General features: G+C 41.4%; 1 protein-coding gene across 13 annotated transcripts in view; it reads left to right on the top strand.

Annotated features, from left to right (window-relative positions):
• Positions 1 to 12,812, top strand: part of Sox5 (SRY-box transcription factor 5) — a 968,743-nt gene that overhangs the window by 888,056 nt on the left and 67,875 nt on the right. For 9 of the 13 annotated variants that reach the window (XM_031383839.1, XM_031383837.1, XM_031383836.1 and 6 more), the window contains one exon: positions 10,243 to 10,389. The exons of the other annotated variants lie outside the window; for them this stretch is intronic. In XM_031383839.1, the coding sequence (XP_031239699.1) occupies positions 10,243 to 10,389 (147 nt within the window). The remainder of the gene's footprint in view (positions 1 to 10,242; positions 10,390 to 12,812) is intronic. 13 annotated transcript variants of the gene reach the window in all.

Below are 12,812 nucleotides of genomic sequence, written 5' to 3'. Positions count from 1 at the left end.
CTCCCTCCCTCCCTTTCTTCCTTCCTTCCTTCCTTTCTTTTCTTTTACTTTGAGAGGAATTTCAGCGGCATTACCCACAAAATTAAACTAATTAAAGTTGAAGTGCAGTCCATGATGTATAGAGATCTGAAGAGCCCCTGGCCAGCAGCGTTCCTCTCTTGCCAAATGGAGATGTATTTACTGGTCTGTGACCTGAGGGATGGAAGAGGAGCTCTTGTCCTCAATCAGTAACGAACAGAAATTCTGGAGCGGCATAAAAAGGGTCAGTTGGATAGGTCATGCATCATACGGGGAGGCAGATGTTGGAACATATTGTAATGGGTTATGTGCAGAACGTGAAGGTGGCTCATGGAGCAGAGCATCAGCGGGGAGGGAGGGGAAGAGAGCAGATCAGGTGGCATTTCCTAGTGTGACTCTTCGGAAAGTTTATCTAGTTCCTTGAGAAACTGCTTCAATTATAAAAGTCAAAATGAGTTTTCTCCTAGCTGTTTTGAGATTTATGGGTGTGTAATAAAATGCAGAGAGCCGCCTTTAAAGGGGCCGTGCATCTGAAGCGTTTGTTTAGATGCTTCCTGCCTGCAGCTAGACAGAAGCAGAGAGGCAGCTTCTTATTCAGGACAGGTCCGAAGGCTTGAGAAGTTCAGAGGCATCATGAGGCTTTCGCAGGATACCATTTGCACACCTACACACCGGTGCACCCTCTGTGGATGACCCCATATGCTGTCCAACTTTCTCAGCTCATAAAACTGAATAGAATAATAACAGTTGGACATGTATTACTAACACTTAATGAGGCCGATTTACGTACGTAATACTCATGAATGCAGTGTCATTTTTTCTTATGTTAGGGGTGTGCCTGAATCTCATCAGCACAACCACGTGTAGATTCATAAGAGCTTCTTGATAAAAAAAAATCCTCTCGATAGCCAAATGCAATCCTTCCTGTATCTCAGCTTTTCCAAGGTGCACCATCCAGGAGAGAGAGTTCTTAGAAGTGAGACATGATGAGCCATTTTCCTTCTTGAATCACAACAAGTGGCAAGTTTCTCCCATCATACCTGCTGCCCAGTGGCTCACCAGTTTTGTTCAGAAGGAAGACCATCCCACTCCGGACTTTGTAGCATCTCTTTCATCCTGTGGCTTGTCCTCCGGACACTCTGGGCTCCTCCTGTCTGCTGCGCTCTCCTCATCAGCCCCTTCCATGACCTGATGTTAAATCTGTATTCTGGCATCGGCATCCCCAGCTGACACCAGCATTGCCACAACAGCTGCATTCCTCTTCCATGTGGAAGTCTCCTAAAAAGCCTTGAGTTTATTTGCCTTTTCAGATTAATGCATTTCTTTCCTGTCTATCATTTAGTTTAGGAATTGTGCCCCAGTTTGAAAGATCCGGGATCCATCAGGGAAAGTTCAGAGCGTTCCCATAGAGACTCTCGTGTCTCCGGTGCCTATTACACCATATGATAAGGACTCAAAGGAAAACCTGATCATTCTTTTATTATCACACTATTTATAATTTTTCAATAATAGATACATCGTCCTATGGAACTAGACTCATACCATTTACCTCACAAATTTTACTGTTTAAAAAAAATGTCAAATGTACAAAGCGCCCTTTTAACTCAACGAAGTAACAGCCACATTTCAAAAAAAAGAAAAGAAAAAAAAATATCTCAGTGCACAGTTTTCCGTAGAAAACAAGTGAGTGACCATTAAGTGCCCAGAAAGACAAGAAGAAAATCAAAGACACACTTCCGAACAGCAACCACATGCAGTCCACCTCACTAGAATAATTATCCTAGCCAAGGAACTGAAGATGGCTCAACTGTTAAGACACTTGCTGTCCCTCCAGAGGAACCTAGGTCAGCTCCTTGTACCTACATGGTAGCTCCCAAGTACTTGTAACTCCAACTCTGGCATATTAGACACCCTCTTCTGGCATTGAGTGCACTGCACAAATGTATCACACATACATACTTGAAATAAGTATTTTTAAAGATATAAAATAATCTTCTTAAATATTTTAGAGAGTACTAAATGTGGATGAAGATATAGAGTTACTGCAGGCCTCAGACACTGTAATGGGAATGCAAAAGCATTCAGCCACTGTGAAAAAATGGCACTTTTAAAGTAAACATGAGCTTGTTTGACTCATGCTCATATGACTAAGCAAATCCAATATTAGAAACAGGGGTAGCCCAGAGTAATCAAAACACACAAAGACTGGTCCTGGAATGTTCATGGCAGGATTAATCATAACAGCCCAAAAATAGGAAATAAAAATCCAAGTGTCCATCAAGTGGCTAAATGGATAAACAAATGTGGTAGATTGTGATTTGTCAAGGAAGGGAATCAATGACTCAGCCCTAATGAGACTCACCCAACGCCCAGAGGCGCCAGAAGCATTGTGCTAAGTGAAAGGTGCCAAATCTCTCAGTCTTCGCTTCCTTCTAGCTTGCTCCCAGAAGGGGTAACTGCAGAACTGACCTCACAGCTGGCACTAGGAGCAAGCAGTATTCTGCTGCATATACAACCATGTCCAGTGTATATTAGCATGCCCTGGGGTGCGAAGTGAAGCATAGTTAGCAGTTCTGTGTGTGCTGGTTACACTCCGACTTCTCCGCACTTGCCGAGAGTAGTGAGCTAATGAGGCTCTAGTGCTATCAGATCCTGGCCCTTTCAAGACAGTCCCAGTAAGTCAGTGAGGTGTGAGGCCATCTGCCCTGAACCTCCTGTCTTCTACAGAAAGGATCAGAGGACAAGGCAGGGAGGATCCATGTAGACCTAGACCTGGGGTCTAAATCTTGAGCCTCAGCTTGACTGGCTAGAGATAGATGTCTAGGGAACTAATGAATCCATCTCCGTGATAGGTGGAAAATGACAGCATTATTGGGAAGTGGTGGAAGGGAGGGCAAGGGGCATAGTGTGTGGAAGCAGCTCTAGGGGCAGGGAGCTGCCTCTCTCAGTCTCTTCCCTCCTCTCCTGCTTCCTCTTCTTGTTGTGTGTAGAAGCCTCTCTGCCACGGCTTCTGGTTTCTTCCCTGTTCTGTTGCTCTGCCCACATGTGCGAGCAAGCAATCATGCCCTAAACACTCTGACACCATGAGTCACTGTATATTATCCTCCCTTAGGTTGCTTCTGTCAGAACCCTAGCACCATGGTGACAGTGATCATTAACACAGGATAGTCTTACACGGCACTATAGGAACATCCACATTCCTGATTTTGTGCGTCTTAAGATATATTCAAGTACATTTGCTGTGTGATGACCGTATAATGCACATTGACCCGTGCATCACCATCACCTCAGTTCCCCTAGGAGAGTGTTCATATCCCCAAATGGAAGCTACCCCCTAAACAGAAGGCTTACACCCCCCTCCCCCGGAAACCTTTGTCCCATCTCTGTGTTGATAACCTAGTCCTTTCTAAGCACTTTATGTGAGTGGTGTCACACAGCCTTTCTTCTGTCTTCTCTGCCTGACTGGCTCAACAAAGCTGGGGTTTTACAAATACAAGTTGTTATTTGCTTAGTAATATTCCATCCCCTGTATCTCTGCATTATTTTTTTGTTTTGTTTGTTTGTTTGTTTTTTCCATTTACTATTCAAAAAATTGGGGTTCATTTCCACCTTGGACTATTGAGACTAACTCTGTTTACAATATGGCTTTAAATGTATGTTTTCTTTTTTAAAATCCCATCTTTAAGTATTTTCATAAGCAATTAGGACTTCCAAGTCATGCACAAATGATGTTTTATCTGTCAGGGAGCTCTTACAGTTTCTGCACTGAGAAAGGGTATCTAATATTTTTACCACCAAAGCATGAGTTCCTAACACCATTACCCACAATGTGGCCCCCTCTGTGATTCATACTAAGATTTACCTTTTCTTTAATTGCACTTGTGTGTGTGTGTGTTGCGTGTGTGTGTGTTGTGTGTGTGCATGTGTGCATGTGAGTATGGGTATGGGTATATGCGTGTATGCATGTGTGCGTGTGTGTGTGTGTGCATGTGTGTGTGCATGTATGCGTGTGTGCATGTGTGCATGTGTATGTATGCGTGTGTACATGTGTACATGTGTGCGTGTGTATGCGTGTGTGCGTGTGTGTGCATATATGTGTGTGTATGTATGTGTGTGTATGCATGTGTGCGCGTGTGTGCATGTATGTGTGTGTGCATGTGTACATGTGTGCATGTGTATGTATGCGTGTATGCATGTGTGTGTGTGTGTGTGTGTGTGTGTGTGTGTGAGATGTGTGAGGGGTGCCCTGAGAGGCCAAAATGACCCAGCCCCCTGCAGCTGTAATTACAGAGGATAGTGAGTCTCCTCACAAGGGCTCTAGGAACCAAAGGGCCGCTCTGCAAGAGCAGCCAGCGTTCTTAATAACTGACCTACTTCTCCGTCTCTCTATTTGCTGGGGTTTGATAGAGGATCCATGGTGTGTGGGGATCTGGGAGCTTGTATGCTCTCAAGTTTGTCAGGATAGGAGAGTGGAACACAGTTTATTAGCCAGACCATAGTGATGCATAAATCAGAAGTGTTTATCCACTCAGTGTATGACTCTCTCTTGGGACTTGTGCTGAATGCCATTTTATACATAATGTACTTAATCAATAAGTTAATGTTGCCAGTGTCAGAGAAAGTCCATGCTTAGATTGAAGTTACGCTGATAATTTTCTGAGGAGACATGGCAAATAACAGTGCAGAACGCACATTTATTCACATCGAAACCTGCTGGCATGTTTTGAAAGATTTTCTCCAGTACATTAGTTTCTCTTTAAACTCCACATTTAAGTTACATTAAGAACCAGAAATTAAGCCATAAAGATAACACTTATGGAGGCTTGAAATTGCTTTTGGTTTTTGTTTCTGTTCACAATACCACTCCGTGTCCTGTCACTTAAAAAAGCAAAGGAAGGAGAGAAGTGTGAACTATTCTCCTTACATACCACATCTAACTTGGTGTATCTTTTCAGGTTTGATTTCCACTGGGGCATCACAAATAATAACAGATAGAAACATTATCATTTAAAAGTCTGTCTTCTAAGTATATAGTAAATGCATGAAATATTAATATAAATAATCTATGTGTGTATGTATGAGCATGTACATGTGCATATGCATGTATATGTGCACAGGTGTGTTATACATGTGTATATATGTGTATGCACATGAACATGCAGGTGTGTGTGTATCTGTGTGTTAATGTGTATGTGTATATTGACATCTTTTAACAATTCAAATTTTCCTATTTTTATGCACATATTTGGCCTGAACAACAGTATCATAAATATTTTATTTCTGTTAGTTTTGAAATTTTAAGTGAACATATTTGCTTTTATTCAGTTTTTAAATGGAGTATTACTTATGTGAAGTGATGATTTTGTTAAACACCAAGGAGCACACAGGGTGGCCACTTTACCCTTGTACCTGCTCCCTTAGGGAGAATCAAAACAGCCTCTTTGCTCCTGTTCAAATACATATGAAAAGATGAAAAATTCACTTAAACTCAATTTTATTCTTCCAAATATTGGTGTTTGGGAATAAATGTCACTCAGAGAAGAGGCTGGATTTGTGAAAGGGGGCTTGGGAGACAGCTATATGGTACAGAGCACCTGAATTGTGATCTCAGCTTCAGAGTTGAGCATCCCACATTACCTGTAACTCTGTCCATCTGTGAGGTGTCTGATGTCCCCTTCTGGGTTCTGTGGACCTTGCATTCACATGTACTTGCCCCCTGATATGCACACATAATTAAAAGGGAAACAAATGTATAAAAGTACTTATAAATAGTCACTTAACAAAACTCTCAGGTGCTTATCCCAATCTTGGGCTCATCATTCATGTCATGGTCATCTAACAGTTCAAAACTGACCTTTGAGAGCCACCATACTTTATATACAGCATTTTAAAAATCCTGTACTCACAAAAAGATGTTTCCTTTGCAGTGTGATATTGAACTTGGAGCCATGTAGAGAGAAAAGAAAATGAAGGAAAGACATGGGAAGGGTGGCTGCCCAGGGCTTACATGGCTCTGCCTTTGTTAAGTCTGCCCCCTGCCCCTCCACCCCCCCCCATCTCCTAATACATACTGAAGTTGAGTAAGATACTTACATCAAAGTATCCATTATCTTGTGACACTTGGTCTTAGGAAATGACCGAGTTCAGGGTTCCCTCTGTCTCATTCACCTCCATCCAGATCGTCTAGATGGATACCAGGGAGACTCAGAATGTACAAGAGATCTGTGCTCATTGATGAAGGGAATGACATCATTTTCTGAAGCTCTTGCACTTGATGTTTTCAGGAGACAGAGGCATAGGCCCTGCCTGCAGGGGGTTGACTAGTCGCTGAATAGGTTTGGAACAACAAATTCTGATAGTTATTTTTGCCAGAGCCTAGTGTTTCAAATCCAGATACTCCAGATGGCAACTAGACACCAGGCTGGTAGCCAGTGGGAGAAGCTGTGTTGTGAGCAGTTTGGGGAAAATACACTATTAAGGAGAAGTGACAAGGGCTTGTTATCTCTCAAATGAATGTGATAGTCCAACCTAGAGTTTAAATTGGTTGTTACTTTGTAGGGCTACTCTATGATGAGCATTGAAAAATTTGTGCAATGTGTCTAAATAAAGTTAATATTCCTATTAAAAGACTGTAACTACACATTATATATAACCATGGAAGAGGAGGGAACAAATTGTCCAAAAGGGTGGAACTCTCACTTTATCCAAAAGATCAAGGTGCTTAGCAGTGGTGAAAATATCTGTCTTTATTGCTTTGCCAAGTTGTGATCTAGTAGTGGATCACAGAGCTCAGCAGGAAAATACAATGCCTCTAAGTGACCTGTCAACTGAATGCTAACCCTGCTCCACACACACACTTCAGTAAGCAAGACAAAATGGCAGCCAGGGTTGGCTGACTGGGTGGAGGCAGTTCCTACTGTTCATGTTGCTGTGTGAGAGGCCTTGCACTCGCCACACTTTGAGAAGTGTCTGAGGCTGTACATGTAGCCCAGTGGTAGAGCACCTGCCTAGGATGGGCAGAGCCCTGGGTTCAGTGACCAACCCACCTAAGGAAGAGAAGAAAGGGGAGGGAGATGAGGAAGAAAAAAGACAATGAGGAGATGGTGGGAGAGGAGGGAGAGGAGAGGAGAGAGGTAAAGAAAGATAGATAGGAGGGGAAGGAGAGAGTGTGCCTTTTGGGGAAGACTTCGGTGAGATGGAGTAGTCATCGTTGTGTCTGTCACAATGCAGGATTATGAGATCGCCTTTCTGTCTGATTCACCCCCCCCAAAAAAAAGGAAGTGCAATCCATTTGGCTGTCTCACATTGATTTATTATTATAAATATAAACATATGATAAACAATTGCATATTACACTTTTAAAATAAGACTTAAGTAAATTCTACTTTGTGCCCATGAGGCTGTGACACTCCTGTTATTTCCTCTTGTTAAATCTCTCATTAGTGGTGTCAGGTCACATTCTGACAATCAAAACTGTCACTCCTGACATTGAATGACCTGACCTCTGACCTGACCTCTGACAACAGACACTCCTAGGTCTAGTTAATCTTCACATAGGTTGTTCCTGTTCCTTGGCGTTCCCATGCCTGGATGTTTCAGGAACGCTGAGCCTGTGAACCCCTACATTGTTTGCTTCCTGAGGTGTTCCCTTGCCTTACATTATTGACTGCTGTCAATCTCCGTGCCACCCACCCTCAGATTTCCCTCGCTCTTTCCAGCTTTTGAGTATCCGGCAGATCCTACTTGCTTATGTATCATTTCTGACTCATTCAAGGAGTTGAAATGTCTCCTTGATATCAACTCCTTCATACCTCCTTGGCCAGAGCTGTGTCTGTGGAGATCTGAATCTCTATCCCAGCTATAAGTCATCTGACTTTGGGCAACTTTTCAAATTTGAATTCAAAAGTATGTCTTTGGATAATGGAATCCTGATAAACCCCAAGTTCCTTTGTAAAATGACAAGAACGAACGCTTATGTGGAGTGAGGGAAGGGTTTGTGTGTGTGTTTTATTTTATTTTTTTTAATGTTGAGTACATGGTATCTCTAAACTTCAAACACAGAACAATATTGAAGGTTTTTTCATTTTAACTTTAAATATAAATCCTGTAATTTTCTTTGAAAGTTGCAAATATACCCATAATGAACAGTAATCATAATCACCTCTTAGGCATAGTTGATAGAGTCCAAACATCAACCATGACAGATAGATAGATAGATAGATAGATAGATAGATAGATAGATAGATAGATAGCTTTAAAATATAATAATAAATCTCTTATGGGTCAAAACAATTTTAAGATATTGAGGTATTTTTTTACACAATTTGGTATTTGTATACAGATGTCTAGATGCCCTGTGTCATCTCTATTAATTGGGAAAATGTCATCTTTATTATATACTAAAGCCAGGAACATGTGTCATTACCACGTCTCTAGTAATAACAACTCGTGCGATTTTTCTCAGGAACACAGTAAGAAATACTACAGAAAGTCACAGACTATAATACAGTGGTGGGCCAGACTGAAAATTTGTGTATTTTTCAAATTCATGGCTCCATGTATTCTATTGGGCATGTCTGTAATTTTTCTAAATTGTACCCTGAGGACACAGTTACATTAGAAATAACCTCATCAGCTCAAAATGATGGCAAGGAAAAAATCTACTTTTTAAATCCCAGGAAATAATGCATACGTTTTCATCACAACCAGGAGAAATTTGTCAATTCTGATTTAAAAAAAAATATCCATAAACTCTGAAGTCTTCAGCCATAGAGCAAATTATTCTTTTACTCTTTATGTATAAGCTAAGACAGGGATGAAATCTTACATTTTCAATGGTTGAAATTAGGCATGTTATTGTGACCCCAACACATATAAATATGAAGATGTTGGCCACTACTGATGATGGAGATGTACTTCAGTAGGGAGGTCCCTACTCTCTGAGCACACCCTCTGTCACTTCACGTGTAGATGAGCTGGAATCCTCGTCACCATCTGGATCATAGGGTCAGGAGCCACACAAACAATGCATGCGTACCTTCGTGTGACCACAGCACTTGGCTTTCAGCATGTCACTTACCATAGGATCCCACTCAGCAGAGTAGATTGTGGTTTTGGAACAATTTTTTGCTTTGAAATTGTTCTTCCCAGAAGGCTATCCTACAGTCCTTCTCTTTAAGGACTTCCTCTCCCTACCATCATTGTAGAATCGCAGGACTGCACAGAAGAGACTCTGCATCTCAAACTAGTACGAAATAGGAAATCAAAAGACATACATAACACACACACAAATACACACATACACAAACACAGACCATACACACCACACACACACACATGCACATACACAAACACACCACACACACCACGCATGTTGTAAAAGTTAATTACTTTCTAATATAGACTGTTAAATGTCTCAAAGAATACTACATGAAGATGAAACAGTGTTAACCTCCATGTTTGAAGCCTATGTTCAAATGTGAAGTGGTATTCTTGAGTTGGATACTGTATCCTAAGATATCATTATGAAAGTGAAATGTTCTTTAAATTTGCCAGTTGTTTCTTGGAGCATCTTTTCTTTGTTATTTAATAAGAATCAGTGTGTGTTTTAGAGAGTGTTTTTTGTTGTTGTGAGATATGTCTGTTTATATCATGAAGTGGCTTAACTGTCTTGCAAGCACCCAGTTAATGATCAATGTAGGTAGAATGGCCACCTGGCATCCCAGAGGTCCTCTCCTTCCTTCCTGGCTCAACATTTTCCCCAAGTTGCATACAGCTACTTCTTAGACTAAATAAAGAGATAAATAAATAAATAATGTTCCTGGTGCCCAGTTCAATAAGTCAAAACTAAACCATGCAGATAAGAAACTTACACTCTATATGAAGCTGGTTCTTTAATATAGTCAGGAATTTAAGGGAGAACAGATTGGTGCCTTGGCCAGACGATAACGCATGCTTGCTTCCTAGCCATCGGTAAAGAGTAAGTGTGGTGACCACTTGTGTTTGGTGCCCCTGCACGCACTATCGCCAAGGTCCTGTTACGTGTTACCTGCTGCTGCTCTCCTGAGAAGCTAACCTGTAGCCCCCAGTCACAGCTTCTCTCGTTAATTATGCCAGGTGTAACCGGGAATAAATAAGTAGGAAGCTTGACGCATCCGACTGTGGTGCTCCTGAGGGTTTGTTTGTGTTATGACTGACAGCCTCTCTCTGTCTTTTCTTCTGTAGCAGTTCTATGCTGCCCAGCTAGCCGCAATGCAGGTTTCTCCAGGAGGGAAGCTCCTAGGCCTACCCCAGGGCAACCTTGGTGCTGCCGTGTCTCCTACCAGCATTCACACAGACAAGAGCACAAACAGCCCTCCACCCAAAAGCAAGGTACCCTCTTCAATAAGCTGATCTGTCTTTGCACTTGAGCTTCGATGGTTCACAGGATTTATTGAAGGTCTTTTAGGTTCCAGCCACCCGGCTAACTAAACTCAGGGGGTATGTGGAGGTAAGACTTTTAAAAGGAGCCATAGCTGTATGTGTGAATTTACATTTCTAATAACCAACTTATTCATTCAACAAACATTAACAGTTGTAATGAAAATCAGAAATGGGTATCTTTTTACCAGTTGAGTTTATAGCCTTAAAACAGATGACTATGAAACAATCAAATAGCCAGCCTTGATAATCCAAAGAATAATCAATAATAGATATCATGAAGCCATACATTACATGTTATTAGGAAGGGAAGATTGGCTCCAGCAAGAAATGCAAACGCTTGCCAAGGGATAAACAACTGAAATAGAAACCTAAGCTGGAGTAGAATGGGGACATATGGAGTGTTTCTTTAAAACTATCGATAACTGTTGTAATGTGGCATGGCAATGGCAGCGCTGTAATTTTAGATATGTCACACATCCACTGAGATTATCACGTAAAGGCAGGAAGATAATAATAGTATTGGGAGACTATTTAAACACAGTACTGGCTTCAGAGCTGGGACCTGATTTCCTGGGAACATGGGGAAAGCTGGGGGAGCTAAAGATGATCCCCCCCACCTGTGGGAAGAGCAGAGAGCCTTGGATAAAAGTCTTCGTGTGCAGACTTCACATGTGTGCTGTTGTGTGAACACAGTAGGCTTTCTGCATAGTGAGTGAGGCTAGCTAGAAAGGGATGTTTTCAGTGGTTATTCATAAAAATAAACGCAAATATTTAACTCTATTAGAAAGTACTAACCAAAAAACTGACACCGCTAATAATTTTTACACCAAACATCTTTTATTAGTAGTATTAATTATTATCATTATTATTATCTAGAAACTTGCTTTCTTTCATCTTCCATTCCATGGATGATGTCTTAGGGGAATCGGGGAGGAGCAATCCTGACATACATGACGAAGCACATGAAGAAGACAAAATATTGAAAGGGGGTGGGATTCAGAATATCAGCTCAGTTACTGTAAAACTCCAGATAGAGCCTGTGGGAAAGGACCATTGGTCAGCTGGGAACAGACTCCCAACTCCTTCCTTCCCAGGATTCCCAGTGGCCTTTCAATATTGTTAAGAGAAGAATATATTTTGTGTAAGCGTAGCCTGACAGAGGAGCTGGGACTGTGGCTAGGGACAATACTCCCACGCTGGGGAATGGCAGGGCAGGGACATGTGCCACTTTCAAATCACCTCTGCTGTTTGGTGGATCCCACATGCCCTTTGCTTTTTGTCTAAAACTGGACCTGCTTCTATTTATAATTTCGGACACATGTAAAACCAGAGCTTATAAGCAATTGTAACACGTTACCAAATCAAGTTTAATTATAAAGTGGTATTGTGACGGCTCCTGGTGCTAGCAGTTTTAAAGTGTTATATTTACACATACATTTTAAGCAAAATAAAGGCAAGTAGCCACAGAGCCCTCGTTTTACTCAGATGCTTCTGCAAGGGGTGTGTGTGTTTCTTTCCCTTGACGTGTTAATTTCCCTTCACATCATGAGCCATACCAGTATTTTGCATTAAGGTTTGCCCCTGCAGGATTGAAGACTGTTTAGTTCTGTTTTACATGATTAGTGGAGTTTTCCCCCTTACTTCTAGGTGAAATTTTTAACATTAATATAGTCTCAACTGTTTGACTTACACAAATAATGAAAAAAAGGTTTAATTCCAGACAACGCACTTCCATTTTTGCCTTTGCCTAGTCTCCGGTCATTCGTCCATCTGTCCATCCATTAGCAGGCTGGCTGGGCGACTGCTACAATGATCCCTTCCTAGGTAACAATAGCAAATGCCAAAGCCAGTGAAGGTCCTTTATGTTTCCATTGGGAAAAGGCTTAGTGGGCCAAGTGGTTTTACGAACTCATAAAACCCTATGAATTCAACACACACACACACACACACACACACACACACACACACAAAGAACAATTGTTTCAGCAGTGTTAAAATTCTTCCGCATCTTACAGTTTTGTATGCCTCTATTTTAGAAAAGGGAAAACATAGATTGTGTTTCAATTACCATGATTTACATAATGTAAACATATATTCTATGGCTTATCTTCGAAGTGTAATTACTTTGTAGAAGTCAGCCTTCGTGAATTCTCTATCACATAAAGCTAAAGAAACCAGTGGGTACCCTTCTTCTCACCCACAATTATAGCAACATGTATCAAGATTTAATCAAGAATAACATTCTTCTCTTTCAATATCAACACAATCTAATAAAAATGTGTTCTTTGCTCACTTGTCCAGCATCCTCTAGCACCCTTTCTGCCACTCTTGCTCACTTGTCCAGCATCCTCTAGCACACTTCCTGTCACTCT

Source organism: Mastomys coucha, unplaced genomic scaffold (assembly GCF_008632895.1).
Source record: "Mastomys coucha isolate ucsf_1 unplaced genomic scaffold, UCSF_Mcou_1 pScaffold20, whole genome shotgun sequence".
NCBI classification, from domain to species: domain Eukaryota; kingdom Metazoa; phylum Chordata; class Mammalia; order Rodentia; family Muridae; genus Mastomys; species Mastomys coucha.
The sequence above is the reverse complement of the archived record's forward strand: the minus strand, read 5'-3'. Positions and strand labels throughout refer to the sequence as shown.